Source organism: Gopherus evgoodei, chromosome 2 (genome assembly GCF_007399415.2).
Source record: "Gopherus evgoodei ecotype Sinaloan lineage chromosome 2, rGopEvg1_v1.p, whole genome shotgun sequence".
NCBI classification, from domain to species: domain Eukaryota; kingdom Metazoa; phylum Chordata; order Testudines; family Testudinidae; genus Gopherus; species Gopherus evgoodei.
In genome coordinates, this window is record NC_044323.1 from 45904529 (window position 1) to 45925097 (window position 20569).

At 41.7% G+C, this 20569-nt stretch overlaps 1 protein-coding gene across 1 annotated transcript in view; it reads right to left on the bottom strand.

The window, feature by feature from the left end:
• Positions 1-3897, bottom strand: part of FAM133B (family with sequence similarity 133 member B) — a 28717-nt gene extending 24820 nt beyond the window's left edge. The window contains exon 1 of the mRNA XM_030550564.1: positions 3743-3897. Within this exon, the coding sequence (XP_030406424.1) occupies positions 3743-3766 (24 nt within the window). The 5' untranslated portion in view covers positions 3767-3897. The remainder of the gene's footprint in view (positions 1-3742) is intronic.
• Positions 3898-20569: the final 16672 nt, after the last annotated feature.

Below are 20569 nucleotides of genomic sequence, written 5' to 3' on the forward strand. Positions count from 1 at the left end.
GGAAGTGATTCCCTAACAATTTTTTAAAATTTTGATTCATGAATATACTAGAATCATATGGTCACACTAATGCTCATGTGCATGTATCTTCCTTTCTCTAGACAGATCCGTGTATACAAAGAGATATCATGTAAGCTATGTTAAAAAAAAATTAAGTTTGAAAAGTCAAGAGCACTCAGAAGTTAAAAAATGCCAGAATTAACGTTTTCTGTGCAACCCTAATTCAATCCACTTATGTGTACATGATGATACAGTCTATAATTACATGATCACATATTATTTCTTCCACAGAACCCCTGCTTCATTCAGTGCACATGATGGACAGGGTTCATTTAGTGAGAGGCTATTCAAAATTTTGTTTTCTCCTTATGTTCTAAAGACAGAATTATCAATTTCCTCATGGGCTTTTCCATGGCACTCATTACTACAGTATCCAACGGCTTTACAAAAATTAATTTATTTTCACAACACTCCTGTGAGATAATGGGATATTATTATCCCCATTTTACTGATGGGGAAATGAGGCACAGAGAGATTAAGGTCAAAAGTATCCATCCACTAATTTTGGATGCCCACTTTGAGACAACTAGGACCTGATTTATTTAGAATTATATAGCACTTTATATGTTCAAAACACAGCTCCCATTGACTTCAGTAACAATTGTGGCGTGATCTATAGAAGTGTGAGCACTCACATGTCTCAGTCAGACACCCAGAAACTAAGAACACAGTTAGTGGCTACCTGTGAAAAGTTTGGTTTAAGTGGCTTGCCTAGCATCACATATGAGCTTTGTGGCAAATGCAAGGATTGAAGCCATTCTTTCTCTTCCTCTAATCATTTGCCTCAATAGTTGTACATCTTCCAAATTTGACAACAAACCAAGCAGGGGTCCTACAGATAACAGGCCCCTGTATATAACCCTATTCATTCCCAGAGCAGGTCCATCCTATGCACTCAGTGAGGCAGGGGTCCTTTGGAAAAAATAGCATGTGATCATGTGATGAAAGACTGTATTGTAATACCTATGCAGAAAGTGGCCAAATTAAGGCTGCACAAGGAATTTCCTAACTTTCGGGTGCTTGAGTTTGCAAACTTAACAAATTTTTAAACTTTTTTTTAAGAGTCTAATTTCCCAGATTTTTTTTTAAAAGAGCAAACAAAAAAACCTAGACATTCTATTATGTGGTATCATACTTTCACCAGCAGGGTTGGACCCTTTAGATCCTCTGCCACTTGAGCTAATTGAGTAAACAGCAGCAGTAAGTAAATAGTAAGCTGTCATGCTTTATGTGGACCAGTACTAGAAGACGAGGAGACATTTTTGACAGCAAGTTACACAGATATTTGCTAAATGCAGAGGAATGGTGAGACTCTGGCATCTTGGGTTTCATTCTAGGCTCTGGAAGAGAATAGTCTCTAATGCAGGAGTTCTCAATCTTTTTCCTGAAGCCCCTCCAACATGCTATAAAAACTCCTTGGCCCACCTGTGCCATAGCAACTATTCTTCTGCATTTAAAAGCCAGGTCCAGCATTAGGGGGTAGTGAGCAGGGCAACTGCCCAGGGCCCGACACCACGCATGGCACGGCTCAGATTTTGGCTTTCTGCCCTGGACCCTAGCGAGTCAAATGCCATCCCTGCTTGGCAGATCCCTTGAAAGCTGCTCATGACTCCCTCAGGGGCCACAGACCTCCTGGTTGAGAGCCACTGTTCTAGTGGGCACACAGTCTTCTGTACTTTTTCCCCAAGCATGATGCCTTCTGCCCCTTTTCCACCAACCTGTCCTTGTGCCAATATGAACTAGAGTGGTGATTTCTGGTATTTCATTTCTACTGTACCAGTGGCGTGCATGGTGCTTTATGCACACACAAAAAAGAGAAAGCTGTTGCCTTAGGCCTTGTCTACAGAAGAAAGGCTTGTTGATATAGCTATACCACCAAACACTCCCAGGGTAAGTCTACACTACCCGCCATCGACTGCTGAACTCCAGCTCGGTGAGAGGCGGAAATCGACGGGGGAGCGTCGGCCGTCAATCCCACGCTACGAGGACGCAAAGTAAGTGATTCTAAGTCAATCTAAGATACATCAACTTCAGGTACGCTATTCTCATAGCTGAAGTTGCGTATCTTAGATTGATCCCCCTCCCCCCACAGTGTAGACCAGGCCCTAGTGTAGATGTAGTTTACACTGGCAAAACAGTTCTTTTTTAGATACAGCTTATACTAGATTTTTTTTTTTTTTACTCAGGGAACTATATCAGCAAAAGCACACTTGTTTGCCAGTAAAACTGCATCTGCACCAGTGCTTTTGCCAGCATGAAAATGTGGTAGAAAAATCGTATTCCTAACTGATATTAGTCGCAAATGTTTTGTAAACCTGGCCTTACAGTCCAAGGCCTGAATACTATCAGTTTCTCTTTGCATGGAGACCAGTATAATCACAGGGAGCCCCACTAAAGTCACTGAAAGGATTTGTCTGCTGGGAACAGTTTGCACGATCACAGCCTAAATTTGAAATACAGGCAAAGGGGGAAAGGCTGAAACAAAATAATGTGATTTGGTTTATTTTTATCACACAACCTGTTTGTATTTAATAAGATTAAATGAAATATGAATATGTGGCCAAGCATAAAAGTATTTGTAGATGGTTAGTGGTGGATGGCTAGTTGAAAAGAGAAAGTTTTAAGGAAGGACCTAAAGGACAGGAAGGTTGACAACCTAAAATTAAAGTCTGATCCTACAATCAGATTGATCACATGTGACGAGGTCAACACTTGTTTTGGGGAACAACCTACTGAAGTCAACAGAGCCTCTGTGTAGAGACAAGGATCTGTGCAGAGAAAAGGACCCATATGTTTGCAATACTTTAGGCCAGAGGCCTTGTTTTTTGTTGTTGTTGGTCCATAAATCAACTTAGCACACTCAATAATAAAATAATATTGCTAGGAAAATGTCTTTGCAAGGAACTGGCCAGCACCCTAACTTTTTTCATGACAAAATGCAAAACAGATATCAGACAGAAACTATATATAGTCATTAGTGATTTGTGCTAGATTTGACTGGGAGATGAAAGGTTCTATCATATATGACACAAGTAAATTCCTTGGGTTGTCTGGCTGCCCATTTTTTAAAGAATACATGATGCAGAATATAGAATTTAGGATCAGTGGAAAAAGGTCTTTTACTCTGCTGGGAAACATCCCAGCTCATGTAAATGGCACCAAATGCCTTACCCAAGAACCCCATATTGCTGACGGGAGACGTTTTTGCCAGGACAATTACATTGCAATTAACACCATCATCAGAGGTTCCCAGTTTACACAGAGAGAGTCCCGGCTTTCAGGCTGACAGGAACCGCCATTGTGATATATGAGGACACTGATATTGGGGGCTGCCCCCCATCGTGGGATCCCCAGGCAGTAATATTACAACTGTGCTTTAGACAGTTCAGCAACACGAGCCCCTCCAGGTCTGACTTTTGTGCAGACCCACCACGGAGGCGCCCCGGGCGGGGTCCCCGCACAGCCCCACGCCCGGGATACGGGGGGTGGGATGGGTCGCCTGGAGCAGAGCAGGACTCACGAGGCCCCCTCCCTCCCGCGGCTGAGGCGCTGCTGGACGGGCCGGGTCAGGCCAGGCCAGGCCTGAGGCGCGGGACGCAGCAGCGCTTCCCCGGGCAGCCTCCCCTCGGCCCTGCCGCCACCCCGCCGGGCCGGGGCCGGACCCGCGCTCCGCCTCACTCACCACCCGGTTATCCCGCTTCCCCATGGCGGCGCTGCACAGACGCCTCGGCTCCGCCGCGCGCTCCCGGCCGGAAAGTCGAGAGCAGGAGACTGCGAGGCCCAGTTCGGTTCCTCTTCCCACAGCCCAAGCGGCGGGCGCGCGGCGCCACCTGTAGGGCGCGCAGCGCTAGCGCCCCGCCGTCGGCGCCTGGCCCCGGTCAGCTGGGCTCCGCCCTGCGGCTCGGCCTGGCGCCCATGCCTAGGGGCGTTAGAGCCCCGGTGCCCCAGCCAGAGGCCGCCCGTTGTTGGGGCACAATGCTGCGGGCTCCTTCCCGCCTTTCGAGTCGGCCAGCACCCTTGTCCGGCGGGCGGGCGGGCGGGCGCACTGAGGGAAAAGCTGCCGAGGCCCAGAAAGCCATTGCAGAGAAGTTGACCCCCTGCCGCAGTTCACGGCACAGCTAGGATTGGGACAGGAGTAACCTGCCCACCCCAGGTCATGAAGGCGAAGGACTGCCAGGGAGTGAGGTGTCAAAAGAGGACGTGCAGGCACAAAGTTATCAGTTACATTCAGGGAAGAGCAGCAAGTCTGGGCCCCGGGGAGTTTTCATCCAGTTCAGAAAGAAGCGAAGAATGAAGGAGGGGGCTAAGCTGCCAACAAAGATAGGCAATTTCTTGGTCTGCTGGCGTACCGGGGGCAGGCACTAGCTTGGGGGGATTAAAGAGCAATAAATCCTCCTTCAGTATCCGGTAGTCTGATGGTTTAAGTGATCATGAAAAACAGAATCGTAAAATACCCAAAGGAATGTGATGTGATAGGGACAAACCAGTGTGGTTTCTGCAGAGCAAAAGCCTGCTTCTCCAGCTCACTAGTCTTTGAGCAAGCAGGGCCGGCTTTAGGAAGTGCGGGGCCCAATTCGAACAGTTTCGACGGGCCCCGACAGGGATGACTAAAAAAAAAACCAAACCAAAACAACAACAAAAAATACTTGTTAAAAAACACGTTGGGCTTATATTCACTGGGCGGTGCTCTGAGGCTTCGGCGGCACTTCGGCGGTGGGTCCTTCACTCGCTCCAGGTCTTTGGTGGCACTGAAGGACCCGCCGCCGAAGTACCACCGAAGACCCAGAGCAAGCGAAGGACCCGTCGCCGAAGTGCCGCTGGAGACCCGAAGCGCCGCCAGGTGAGTAAAAATCAAAAAGGCACCTCTAGCCAGGGAAGGGATTCTCACTGGGTGCGGGGCCCACTTAGGCGCGGGGCCCGATTTGGTGGAATTGGCCTAAAGCCGGCCCTGTGAGCAAGTCAACAAAATAGTGGCTAAAGGAGAATCCAATGTCACATTCAGACTTTCAAAAAGTCCTTGATAGCGGCTGTTAAGTGGCAAGAGGCTAGAAAAGGAAAGTAGGGCAATGTTTGTCACTGCAATAAAAAAGAAAAAAGTGTTTTTATATTGAAAAGCTGACTCAAGACAGCTATCTGAAGGTGGAGACAACACACTTGGCCTTGATGTAGCTAGTCAGGTAGTGTAGGGTTGGTGTAAAAACACATCATTTTTAGTGAAGGCATAGGCTAAGAAATCAGGATATGAGAGGTTAAATTCTATCATGGATTAGGAGCTCATATAAGGGTGTATCTACGCTAGGAAAAATTCTGTTTTCTTAACCACAGTTAGCTAATACTTGGTAACTCATGTTGAAATGCTAACGAAAACAAGAAAGTTTGTAGTTTTCAGAAGTATTAGAAGATGGAGGTAAACAGTGGAGGGAGAGCCTAGGATTTTCCTCCACCTACTAATACAGTAACTCAGGGGTAGGCAACCTATGGCACGGGTGCCGAAGGCGGCATGCAAACTGATTTTCAGTGGCACTCATACTGCCCGGGTCCTGGCCACTGGTCCAGGGGTTCTGCATTTTAATTTAATTTTAAATGAAGCTTCTTAAGCATTTTTAAAACCTTATTTACTTTACATACAACAATAGTTTAGTTATATATTAAAGACTTATAGAAAGAGACCTTCTAAAAATGTTAAAATGTATTACTGGCATGCGAAATCTTAAATTAGAGTGAATAAATGAAGATTCGGCACACCACTTCTGAAAGGTTGCCGACCCCTGCAGTAACTCGTCACTTAACATTGTAGTAATGTTAATGAAAAATGCGACTTTAAGCAAAATTATGTCAAGTGAATACAATTTCCCCATAAGAAGTAATGTAAATGAGGGGGCTAGGTTCCAGGGAATCATTTTTCACCAGACAAAAGACTATATTATATATATATACACACACACACATACAGGATATGTTTTAAACAAACAATTTAATACTGGTACATAGTGATGATGATTGTGAAGCTTGGTTGAGGTGGAGGAGTCAGAGGGTGGGATATTTTCCAGGGAATGCCTTACTGCTAAAAGATGAACTAGCAATTGGCTGAGCCCTCAAGGGTTAACTCTCACAGTCTACAAGGCAGCAGGAATGGAGGGAGGGAAGAAAGCATCACAGACAGCGAAACACACTGTGTGTGTGTGTGTGTGTGTGTGTGTGTGTGTGTGTGTGTGTGTCTGTGTGTGTGTGTGTGTGTGTGTGACATTTCCCCTTTAAGTACACTACCTTGTTAATTAGATCAGCTTCTGTCCTGAGCCATGTTGTGTGTCCCCCCTGCTCTATGGAAGATGAGGTAAGTGGGGTGCAGGAGCAAGGGATCCTGATATTAGCCCAGGGCCGGTGCAAGGATGTTTCGCACCCTAGACGAAACTTCCACCTTGTGCCTTGTGCCCCCGCCCTGAGGCACCCCCCCCATGGCCGCTCCGCCCTGAGGCCCCCCTTGCAGCAGCTCTCCATCCCCCATCCTCCGCCCTGAGGCACCCCCACTTGCCCCAGCTCACCCCTGCTCCACCTCTTCCCCAAGCCTTGTGCCCCCGCCCTGAGGCACCCCCCCCATGGCCGCTCCGCCCTGAGGCCCCCCTTGCAGCAGCTCTCCATCCCCCATCCTCCGCCCTGAGGCACCCCCACTTGCCCCAGCTCACCCTTGCTCCACCTCTTCCCCAAGCACGCCGTGGCCGCTTCACTTCTCCCGCCTCCCAGGCTTGCGGCACCTAAAGTGATTGGTGCCGCAAGCCTGGGAGGCAGGAGAAGTGAAGCAGCTCACCCCTGCCCCGCCTCCTCCCTAAGCACACTGTGGCCGCTTCACTTCTCCTGCCTCCCAGGCTTGCAGCACCACTGGGAGGCGGGAGAAGTGAAGCTGCCATGGCGTGCTCGCGGAGGAGGCGGAGCAGGGGTGAGTTGGAGCGGGGAGTTCCCCTGCATGCCACCCCCCCACTTACTTGCTGCAAGCGGTCCTCCCCGTGCTGCCATGCCTCAGCTCCCTCCGCCTAAATGCCAGCAGCGACCAGGGCAGCTGAAGATCCGGCCATTGTGGTTGCTGCCGAAGAAAATGGCGCTCCTGAAATCCTAGCGCCCTAGGTGACTACCTAAGTTGCCTAAATGGTTGCACCGGCCCTGCATTAGCCCCACCCCCCCCAGCAAGTAGGAGTCTCAGGGAGCAGCTCCAAGGCAGAGGGCAGGAGCAGCACATGGCAGTGGGGGGAGGGACAGCTGCAATTATTAGCCTGCTGGGCAGCTGTTGCACAGGGAACTTAGGGGAGTGGGGAGCTGATAGGGGGGCTGTTGGTCCACCCTGGTTCCAAGCCCCCACCAGCTAGCTGCAACAGGCTGCTCTTCCTGCAAGCAGTGGACAAAGCAGGCGGCTGTCAAACGATGACTTAGAAGGGAGCATTGCACAACTTTAAACAAGCACGTTCCCTAATTGATCAGCAATATAACAACGAAACAATGTTAACCAGGATGACTTTAAGTGAGGAGTTACTGTATGTGTTAAAATATCAACTGTCTTGTCTTCACTGTGATTTTACCATGAGTATTAGATAACACATGATACGCACACATTCCTCCTTATCCCCCGCAATGAAGAGAAGGCCTAAGAGGCAGAAAACTGAGATTAGGAAAAAATGGTCAATTTTTAACATAACATTCCCAAATTTCCTTACTAGGGTTGGTGGTGCTGAGCATACTTATCAGTAGCTGGGAAAGGAAGTGAAGAGTGAGATAGCAACACCTGTAGAAAATACTAAATTATTAAATTTTGACAGGACAAGCAAAGATTGTGAAGAACTTCAGCGAGCTCTAAATAAAGGCAGGTGAATACACAACACAATGGCAAATAAAATTCATTATTGAGAAAGGCAAGGTAAAGTGCACTGGAAGGAAAAATATTAACTACTTCTACACATTGCTGTGTTCTAGATTAACCATTGTCATTTTAGAAAAAGACTTGGACATCATTCCGGGTGTCTCAAAATGTCTGCTCAACGTACAGCAGAGTTTTAAAAAACCAAAACCAAACAATATTAGTATATATAGAGAATGGGATAGAGAATAATACAGAAAGTATGTCTTTATATGGAACAATGATATGCCCTTGCCTAAAATACTTTGTTCAGCTCTGGTCACTCTATTTCAGTGGTTCTCAAACTTTTTTTTTCCACAGACCACTTGAAAATTGCTGAGGGCCTCAGTGGACCACTTAATGATCTTTCCAAATGTTGTTTGTACTTAGCTAACTATTGTAAAGCACTTTGGGTAAAAATACTATATTAAAAAAATGCAATAATTAAAGTTTTTTGTTCTACAAATAAAATCATACAACTCATATTTTAATATCAGTAGTCTTACCTTTCTAATGTGATGGAGATGCCCTCTCTCCCCTGCTGTGGCAGCCCCTGAACTGGAACTGGGAAGGAGGCAGTATCTCTCCCTCTCTCCCACACTGTGGCAGCTCCCAAGCTGGGGCTGGGAAGGAGAGGGGTCTCTCCCCCACCAAAGCAGCCATAGAGCTGAGGCTGGGAAGGAGAGCCGTCTCTCCCCAGCAGCCACAGCCCTGGACCTGGAGAAAATCACCTCTTTCTCTAGCCACCGCAGCCCTGCATGTCCCAAATTTCCCCCACCCCCTCTTCTTATCTCACTCCCTGCTATCACCTATTCCCCCCAAGGCCACCACTTCACCTTACATGTGTGTCTTCTCCAGGGTCCAGGCACCTAATTAGTGAAGCCACGCCTGTGCGGCTCCACTAATTAGGTATGTGGCCACCCAGGTGCATACCTTAGAGGGAACTATCTGCGGACCATCTGAATGGAGCTTGTGGACCATAGTTTGAGAACCTCTGATCTATCTTAATCAGGTTATAACAGAAATTAAGGGCATTGGATGATGAAAATGATTACAAGAAAGACTTCCATGAAGAGAGATGGAAAAATTTGGATTGTTTAGAGAAGAGAGAGAAAAGATGGGACATGATGGAAGGATGTAAAATAATCAACTGCATAGAGAAACCCTCATGCTGCAGGGCATAAGTAAGCCCCTAACTCATGAGGGTTACGAAGAAACTTCCTCTATAAACATGTTATTCCATAATTGTCCATTATGAGGTTTCTTGAACCTTCTTCTGCAGCATCTGGTACTGACCAATGTGAGAGATAGGACCACAAGACAGACCACTAGTCTGATCCAGTATGGCAGTTCTGATATTCCTACATTCTACTTACCCAAAATTTCCCCTTCAGTTTCACTTGGCTACACTATTCTTAATTAATTCTTGCCCTAAATTGTTATGTAATTTTGCTGTTGTGCTAGAAGAGCTACTGTGTGCCACTCCACAAATGGCTGTGTTTCAACAGTATGCAAAATTATTCCTGCGTAAAAGGGCTATGATACAGCTTTACCTTGGATTTTTGTGTGAGGATCAGGCCATAGTTCGTAAAAACCTTCCTTTTTTGAGATGGGGCAGGCTATTGAGAAGGTTATGCCAAAGAAGCTCTAGTATTAGCTAAAGTTCTCAGATTTTCTTGACCCTTTCAGTTCAATTTTAGACTTGAGCGTAAATCAGACTGCATTGGTCTTGGTCAGTGCTTTCTTTCTGACTATGGACATAGACCAGCCACACTGACTCTTTTTGCCTTTCGAACCATTGGCCATGAAGTATTGCTGAAGTAATTGCAGACCTTACTATTGGTGGATTGTGTCATACTGGATTGGCTCTATTTCTTTTCTTCTTAGAGGGCACAGAGATTGCGGATGTGCAATTATTCAGTTGCTCCCAGGGTTCTCTTATGTGGCATGCTGTCTTGTCGCTCCTTCTGCTCTGTCTGTATGGGAGGCTGGTAGGGGCAATCAATGGGAATTAGGTGAAATTAAATGAAAATCCATGGGAGTTACGTGCCTAAGCTCTTTTGTAAATCTCATTAGGTGCGCAGCCTATCTACATCTTTAGATGAGTACCTTTGTAAATCTGTCCCTTAGTTTCTTTGTGTCTCAGTTCCACATTTGTAGTTAATTTGAGTTAATAGCACTTCTCTACCTCACAGGGGAGTAAGCAGGATAAATGCATTAATAACTGTGAAATGCTCATATACTGTGGTGATGAGAACCTAAACTAGATAGTGAACCCAGGCAGTGATGTATTTCAATTTCTGGCTGAGATTATGCTGGGGAATAATTGGTTGAGATTTGATCTGCTTAGGGCAGGAATGATAATGGTTAGCTGGGGAAAACAACCAGAGGAGGTGACATCAGCTACTTCAGCCAAGGGTTTTTTGTTGTTGTTGATAAGGTTTGCAGCATGGTTATCAGACCCTGAGCTGATTGTCAGATAACAGCAGTAACCAACATTCCTTTTTTCATCTCTGTTTGATGAGGTGGTTGTGACTGTTCCTTTCAGATGTGGTCCTCACCAAAGTTATTCATGTCTTTGTAATCTTCGGGATGAACTACTGCAATGTGCTCGACTTGGAGTATGCTTATAAACCACTTGGAAAGTCAGCTAGCGAAGGATGTGCCTGCTGTTTTATTTAATGGTATGTCATGTATGGAGATTGTTATATCTGTGCTTTGTAGACTTCAATGGGTCCCTGCTGATTTCTGGGTACAATACAAGATTTTTGATCTGGAAAGCCTTGTGGTCCTGGTTATCTAAGTGACCACCTCTGATTTAGTGCTCTAATGCAGAAGTTGAGATTTGCTGGGATGCTTGAGCTAACACTTACTATATATATAGGTGTGGTGACTAGTTTCAGGGCCTCTCAGTGGATTCTGGAATTTGCTTCTACCCCTGCTCAAAAGAGCCTGTATTTATTTATATTAGGGCAAGCTACAAAGTATCTCTCTCTCTCTCTCTCTCAAATAGAATGAGAGTGAAAAAGTAGAAAAAAAGTAGCATTCTGGATTGATGGACAGGAGTTTTTGAGTTTGACATTGTGTCAATCTGGAACTGAATTAAAGAATGTAATTTAACTTTTTGTTTCTATGCCTAGAAGTTTTGATAGGCACGTTATACACTGAAAAATAAATCAGTAAAGAACTTTCAGATCCTCCAATGATGAAGTGTGCTAATAATAATAGTGTAATTCCTCCCATCCAAGGACCCCAGAGCACTTCACTGAAGCATTGTTCTAGAGCATGGCAGCCAAAAAGTGAAAATAAAGACCGACTGAACGTATAAAGAAAAAAGTGGAACTGAGTAGTTAGTTTTCATTGTCTGAATTAAAGGTAAGTTAACTATAATGTTTCAGTTGTAATAGTCTGTGTTATAACTAACACAGATAGTGCATTTTGTTATACAGAAAAGTATACTTTAAGCATGATGACATCCATTTCATTGGCTAACTAGCTATTCTTCAGTGAAACCCAGAAAATGCCATGCAGTTAGACTGGCATGAAATTATCCCATTACTAAGTAGTTAGATTGTGAAATATTACATCTGGTTATAGATCTACCTGTAATGAAAGGTTACTTTGGTCACTGTGACATCCTTATTTCAAGTTTATTTAATATTAACCAGCATGACTCCCCCAGAATTTTGGTTCTCGTTTCTGTTAATCTTACTGGGTTATTAATCAGTTTATCCTGGTAAAACTGGTTGTTTTTTCAGTTTTAACAATTCTGGCAGAGATATACTTAAAGGATGCAATTAGAGCCCACCCAAGGCCCTAAGTGGTGTCTCTGTATTGTGGGATAGATGCAAGAGCAGTGTCCACACAAGTGGCCAAAAGAGGCCAGAATGGAGGGTGTAGGTGGAGGTGGGCTAAGAGTGGGGTCATTGCATCTGAAGTTCTGCAGGCAAAGAGACTACAGAGGGGTTACAGTAGTTATTTCAGTCCATAAACTGAGTTTGGAGGCCTTTATTCTATTCTGTTTCTATTCCATCAAGGTTCTTTAACTGTGCTCATGGCAGTGGTAGCTGAGCACTTTCCAGTCGTGCAACGTAACAGACATTTGCCATGTGTTGTTTATTCTCTCATCCTCTCCTCAGGGAGCAAAGCATGGGCAGTAGAGTATCTTGTATTGGTAGGGATTTTTTTAAATATTAATGTTGATATATTTATATTAGGGCTGTTGATTAATTGCAGTTAAGGCTGATTAACTCAAACTAATCGCAATTTAAAAAATTAATCACGATTAATCGCAGTTTTAATCGTACTATAAAACAATAGAATACCAATTGGAATTTATTAAATATTTTTGGATGTTTTTCTACATTTTCAAATTTATTGATTTAAATTACAACACAGAATACAAAGTGAACAGTGCTCACTTTATATTATTTTTATTACAAATCTTTGCACTGTAAAAATGCTAAAAATTGTATTTTTCAATTCACCTCATACAAATACTGTAATGCAATATCTTTATCTTGAAATTGCAACTTAATATAGATTTTTTTTGTTACATAACTGCACTCAAAAACAAAACAATGTAAAACTTTAGAGCCTACAAATCCACTCAGTCCTACTGATTCAGCCAATCTCTAAGACAAACAAGTTTGTTTATATTTACAGGAGATAAGGCTGCCCACTTCTTATTTACAATGTCACCTGAAAGTGAGAACAGGCATTCGCATGGCACTTTTGTAGCTGGCATTGCAAAGTATTTACGTGCCATATATGCTTAACATTCGTATGCCCCTTCATGCTTTGGCCACTGTTCCAGAAAACATGTTTCCATGCTGATGACGCTCATTAAAAATAATGTGCTAATTAAATTTTGACCAAACACCTTAGGGGAGAATAGTATGTCTCTTTCTCCGTTTTATCTGCATTCTGCCATGTATTTCATACTATAGCAGTTTCGGGTGATGACACGGCACAAGTTCTTTGTTTTAAGAACACTTTCACTGCAGATTTGACAAAACGCAAAGAAGATATCAGTGTGAGATTTCTAAAGACAGCTACAGCACTTGACCCAAGGTTTAAGAATTTGAAGTGCCTTCCAAAATCTGAGAGGGATTAGGTTTGGAAGTCTTAAAAGGTGCTTTCAGAAGTCTTAAAAGAGCAACACTCAGATGTGGAAACTACAGAACCCGAACAACCGAAAATCAACCTTCTGCTGGTGGCATCTGACTCAGATGATGAAAGTGAACAAGCGTCGGTATGCACTACTTTGGATCGTTATTGAGCAGAACCTGTCATGAGTATGGACACATCCTCTGGAATGGTGGTTGAAGATGAAAGGACATATGAATCTTTAGTGCATCTGGTATGTAAATATCTTGCGATGCTGGCTACAATGCCTGTTCTCACTTTCAGGTGACATTGTAAACAAGAAGTGGGCAGCATTATCTCCTGCAAATATAAACAAACTTGTTTGTCTGATATCAGAGAGGTAGCCGTGTTAGTCTGAATCTGTAAAAGCAGCAAAGAGTCCTGTGGCACCTTATAGACTAACAGACGTTTTGGAGCATGAGCTTTCATGGGTGAATACCCACTTCGTCAGAGGCATCATTTGTTTTTTGTTGTTGTTTGTCTGAGTGACTGGCTGAACAAGAAGTAGGACTGAATGGACTTGCAGGCTCTAAAGTTTTACATTGTTTTATTTTTGTAAGTTCAACTTTCATGATAAAGAGATTGCATTACAGTACTTGTGTGAGACGAATTGAAAAATACTATTTCTTTTGATTTTTACAGCACAAATATTTGTAATAAAAATAAATATGAAGTGAGCACTGTACACTGTGTTCTGTTTTGTAATTGAAATCAATATTTTAAAATGTAGAAAACATCCAAAGATATTTAAATAAATATATAGTCTATTATTAACAGAACGATTAATTGTGACTCAGTTTTTTAATTGCGATTAATTTTTTTAATCGCTTGACAGCCTATATCTATCTATCTATCTATTTGAAGGCAAGGCATTTGCAGCATTAGATAGTAGGAATTTGTGTGAATTCCATTCTCCTCCATCCCTCCACTATTACTTGGACTTTGAGCAGGGGAAGGTGATTTTCACCCTAGTTTATAAACCTTTATGACTTTAAAGATATTGTTTGCTTATTTAGACTCACTGGACCCCCAGCAAAAAATGCTGTACTAGTTTCTCCAAAAGAACTCTGTATATTTAACTTAGTTTAAATGCATAGAAGCAAGTCGATAAATGATGCAAGTTTGATTTACATCATGAATAGCCTGTGTTTTGTTCTGTAACCCTCATGTGACCATTCCTTCCTCTGGTGAATTGTCCCACTGATTTCAACAGGACTATATGTGTACGGGTTGTGAGATCTTTAGGAAGATAATTACTTATGTTAGCAAGGGTTGCAGGATTGAGCCATAAAACATTGAAAAAAATCTTTTAAAGAAGGATTGAGAGTCATAGCAGCCAAATTATGAAAATATTCGTATGCATTCATGCTAAGTAAGGAATAAAGCAGTACATTAGTGACGGAATGAGACTAATGTAATCAGTAGTTGATAGGAAGAGTTTGTGTAAGTTACTGTTCATATATACGTGCACACATATAATGTGTGTATACATATGTTCACTTTATATTGTGTATGTGCTGCCTAGGAAAAGTATCTGCAAGACACAAAAGCTAGAAATCAATGTTGCGAAATGTCCGTATTTAATATACATTTCTTACTGCATTTGTATTCATTTTACATTTTTATATAAAAGAAAAATATAGCTACGAAAGTGAAGTAAACGCTGAGAAAGCAGTTTTAAATATACAAACCATTTTTTCCTTTTTACTTTGAAATAGTTTGTGCACAATTGAAAAGAACTTGACACTGTGACATTTTTATTATATTGATTTTTTCATATTGAACCTTCAGCATCTGACAATAAATACACAACTTTGCTTTTCTAGCACTGCCAGCAGCAAAACATTCAACTCCAAAGGACTGTAATTCTGACATAACACAGTATCTATAACCCTCAATGTTCCTTGATTTAGTTTTGCATTTAATATGTCCATCGACAGGTGATTACTTTTTGTATTTGACCAGTTTTATAAACCTGTACTTGTAAAAGCTAAAGAATGTTATATGGTAAGGTGCATGCTTGAAAGGGAATATTTTTTAAGGAACTTCAATTAAGTCAGTGTAAAGTAGCCCTACCTCAGGGAATTCTTAAAACCGAAAGCCTCATAGGGAGAAGTTTTGGGCATGGAGCAAGCATACAATTAGAGCAAAATGCTTTGTCTGAGAGCGAGCTGTAGAATCCATGTGTGGCTTCACCACTCTCCAGCCATCCTGCACAGCAGATACAGAGCTTTTCCACTGCATATGGGGCTATTAGCAGCTAAACAAGGGGCTGCAGGATTTCCGGCACAGTGAGGGCATAATAAGTGTTATATTCCACAGTTTTCTTTTTGTAGCCCTTCGGTGTAATGCATATTTAACTAAAAAAATCAATACATGTAAGTGACAATTAGATAAATCACTAGTACATTTTCTGTACATTTGTAGATGATATAGGCACCATTTCACATATTTTATGCTGAATGAGGAGCACATACAGAGCATTTATTAGGAATTTTTAGGCACATTGAATAAAAATAATTCTTTAAAAGAAACAGTAATACACGCACCTTTCATGTTTGTACCCTGATATTAAAATAACAGACTGAATTTCAAGTATGAAGTGATACAGTGAAATCATGTCCTGTGAATAGATATAAATGATAATCTATGTAGTACAGTTTGCACCTTAGGTAACTTTTCATCTTGTAAATAAAGTCATACTGAATGTTACATTAAATGACTTGATCTAGAATACAAGGGGCCAGCTTCTCACCTGGTATAATTTGGAATAGCACCAGAGAAGTCAATGGAACTCTGCTGATTTATACCAATTGAGGATGTGGCTCAAAGGATGTAAAAATAACTTGGAACTACTTTTGATGTTTTTGACTCCACTGAAACCAGTGGAGTTACTCTGGATTTTTATCAGTGCAACTGCATTCAGAATCTGGCCCACTTTTCAAAATAATCCACATAACAACACCCAAAACAACATTTTTAACAAGACCTTTTGAAAATGTCACGTATCTTGGAGATTTCAGAACCAATACCTTATTACAGTCATATACACACATGCTTAACTTTACACACGAGTCATCCCAGTTATTCTGAGGCCTAAATTTCTAATTTTGGTACCTTTTGTACCAACATTGTGCTTATCTCCACATATCCCTATTTCACTAAGACACTTGCTTTTCATTCTTTGTAACAAAAAATAACCCATAAGAAATTTGAGAACTAACATGTTATTAGGGCTAATTATATCTGGTCACACACTACCATAAGTATAATCTATTTTTGCTTACTTACTAAACTATATTATCTGTATATAAACCTGAGATGCCTGACATTGAAATTGATAGACTTAATGGGCCAAATTCATCTCTTGTATAATTTAACTATAGTCAGTGTAAAGGAGTGAATTAGGCCCATTGATATAAAATACTTTGAAACCTAAGCCCTATTTCATGTAGTTGTATTTCCACAGCAGTCTCTAAGCCTGCTATTTTCATATTTCTCTTTATTTCAACAACCTTATGTAGTTTTGCCTTTTTCCAGAAACACACACAAATCTACAAGAGCAATTTTAATCACTGCACAAACTTATTTTAACCACGAGAAGCCAGGCAAACTCAGGCACTGATATAAGTATCTGTTATTGACTGGTATCTACTATGACTACTGCAAACAAAATAAAGCCAAAACGGCAGCTATGTGAAATGATTTCTAATTTTAATCTTTCAGATGATTTCCTCCCACATTATGCTATATGTACATTTAGCTCTACAATAAAATTTCAAAGTAATTTATGTTTGTTCCTTTACATATTAACTCAAACAAACAAAAAACCCTCTAGGCACTTAAAAATACTACATCTGAACAAACTTAGTTTCTAGTTTCAAAATTGAAATGTACAGTATGCAGCTTATTCAGGATCATTACAATTCATCTATCATTTTGCCTCTCTATGAAACTAGATTTACCTCAATAACTAAAATGAATGCTAAATTCAAATAATCTATGAAACAGCAAGACCCAATGCTTTCCCTGGCAACTACACTTTCACAGGACTAGTGTATTTCAGTTACAAATAATATACATGAATTATAATAGCAATAATTTATGTTAATGTTGAGTAACTTGGATATAAATGTATCCACATTAACACAGACCCCATTTGCTGGTGTCTGGGTGCTGTTACTAACCATGTGTCCTCACTATTACCATCAGTTATTAACTAAAGTCTTGATCCTCCAACACTTATATGAGTACCTTTACGCATTAGAGCAGTCCCATTCAATGGGACTGCTGAAGTGAATGAAGTTATTCACGTTTGTAAGTATTTAAAGGATCGAATCCTCAGACTGAAGACTATAGAGCTAGTGAGGAAATACAGATTTACACTATTGTATAGACTTTAAAAGACACACAAGGTAACGCATATTGTGATGCTTTAAGGAGCTATAATAATATCAACAACATTCCCACAGTATACACTTCAACTTATAAGACATCATTTTGGAAGGTATAATTTTTCATTTATTAGCACATTCAAAAGACATTCTGCTTTTAAAGCTGTTCAAAGTAATGTAAGTATTGCATAAAAATACAAACCCACGCAGACCCAAAGTCAGAAACAGAACATTTACATGAACTGGAACAAAAACTAATCTGAAAGAAACTTATAAAGAGATCAGAGTCTGGAAAGGAAATAATCAGTGTGTACCTCAGCTTGATTTAAGTGCCAAAGTGATACCGTCTCTGTTAAGGGAAAAATAAATGGCAGCTTCATATCTTAACTTTAAGCATAGTTTCCATATTTCTTTATTTAAAAAAGAAGTGAATGTAATACTTGTGAAAAGTGCCTGATTTACAACCCTGGAGACTGATGTTCTCTTTTAGGTTCTGTTCCAAGTGGATCAGGCTCACAAGCCTTCTTACAAGTGAAGCAATGATGCAAATTTCTTCACTCACCCCCAATCATTGCTCTAAAGGGGTCACCTCCCAGTGGGAGGGTAGATTGGTCTCTAGAGCCTGCATCTAGTCTTTGACCATGGTTGAGTATGACATCCAGGGTGTTAAGTAGTGCCAGTTGTAATGGTGATATTGGTGAAACAGACACCTGTCTGCTAAACTCTGGGCTGAGACCTCCAACACATTTCACATTGGCCATAAAACTACCATCAGATGGGAACAGTTTTTAGTCACTGCTGACTTAATCTGGTTCTGAACTAGTAATCTAGAGCAGCACTTCTCACCTGTTGGCATGCAAAGCAGAAGAGAGCAATGGTGAGAGGATGTCATACCCTACCAGCTAAAAAAACACCAAAATCATTGGTTTACTAGGAGACTGGGAAGGGAAAGCAAAAGACAACTCATGCCATGAGCTTTCCTCCTGATGCGTCTGCCTTACCTCAAATCTCAGAAACCCCTTGCCAGCACCCAAACTCAGACATGCTTTTTGCTGTGTAATTGCAAAGGGTTGTAGGACTCTGGGGCATTGCAAGAAACCATGTATGGATTTTGAGTCTCAGCTAGAAAAAGGTTGAGAACCACTGACCTGGGGATCTGTATTTTAATATCATTCTCCAGAGCTGGTTATTTTGTGTTTTTTCCCTGGACCCAGATTTCTCATTCACCGTGGATCGCTCTTGCTCATAAGACTGCTCTAACTTCTCTAACTTCTATTGGTGGGACAGCAATGCTCAAGAAGCCACTTTGCTGGCCAGAATCACCCTCTCTTCATCCCCAATCTGCTCCAGAAAGGAGAGTGGTGTAAGGCTGGCATAGCCAGCCCTACAGCTATTGAGGATTCCTCTACAATAGGGACATCATCATTTACTGCATTAATGCATCTAAAAGCAGTGCAAAGGAGCCTTTGAAAGGGCCAAAGATCTGGCCTGCTATGTTTCATGAGTGATCCGCTGAATCAATAGGTACTTGTTTTGGTCAATTAAATACATTTTGTTCATTCCAGCATATTCAGACCTATAATCTTCCACTCTTTGCTTATGTATCATATGAACACAAGCATCAAGAGAGGTGAAGGTAACGATGGTTTACTGGAGCACCTGTGGTATAATTGGGATTGGGAGCATCCACCAGAGTAAATGTCAGGGTGTGAAACTGACTGTTTTTGATGCACACTGAACAGATGGAGGCGGCCTCTTTTGGCACTGAATGAAATGTGTCCTTTAAAATGCACATTTGATATTGAAGCTTTGCTCTTCCATAGAGGCGAGGCTCTCCTCCCACAGAAAGCTGTATGAATGGGGTAAGATTGATAGCAAAACATACAGGACAGGAGGGAGCTGCATGGCATGCTTTCATCTGTTAAAACTGACTTGGATGCTGCGGTAGAACAGAGAATGCTGCTGGCTATTTGTGGTGTGGACTGTGGAAATTATTTGGGGAGGGAACAGCTCTATTTTAGAGGGATTTTTGACTAAGGACTGCAGATTTGACCCTATAGCTGGTGACAGTATGTGGATATATTTTACAAATTTCTCTGACATGGAAATAAAGATGAACATTAATAAAAGTAAATCAGTCATTGAAGGGGGGGGGGCGATAAATATTCTGTGGCTGCAAATAGAAATGGTGTGACCAAAGAAAGCCCTTTAAAATCTTTCATATTTTACTATACTAATCACCAGTTCTTAATGAGGAAAAACAGTGGTACAAATCAGTGATGTTCCTGCAAATCAGGGACACTTACAAATCCAGATGCAAAATAACAGACCATCCATCATTGGATCAACAGCGATGCAGAGGTGGCTCAATTCACTCTAGCTTTTAAGGTGCTATAGTTCCGAATACTGAAGTAGCAGCATGTCAGATACAGGGTACAACTGATGAATAATAAATACCATCTAATAAAAGATGTTTCTATGGAAGTCCCACCCTGAAGGCAGCACAGAACTAAAGGTGGGAATACTGTGACCCCTACAAAAACCTTGTGACACCCCCCCACAACTTCCTTTTGGGTTGGGACCTCCAGTTTGAGAAATGCTAGTCTCCCCTGTGAAATCTGTATAAATAGGGTAAAAGTACACAAAAGACCAGATTTCAAGGTCTGTGATGCATTTTTCACAGCTGTGATTTTGGTAGGGCCCAACTTAATCAGCGTTAAAATCCTATTTAGAATTAATTTATATCTAGATTCAGTTCCTCCATAAAACTTCCTTTGAACATATCAACTCTGCAGGCTCATGTATTAATACACTCCTCCTTTCTTAATCCAACAGCAATGTCCGAAAAACATCCTATAATCCCATTTCTCAATTTAGCTAAAACCAGGCAACATCTTATCTCTAAAATCTCTCATAAACAAAAATCTAGATATTTAGGCTATTAAAGTTGTGGACATAATTTTGCATGCCTAAAATTTAAATTTGCACAGTAACTGGGTGTCAAAATGCACATGCAAAAACAAAATTGCACCAGCATTTGAGACGCTGTTTCTGAAAATATTTCACTTAACAAAGGAAGACTGCA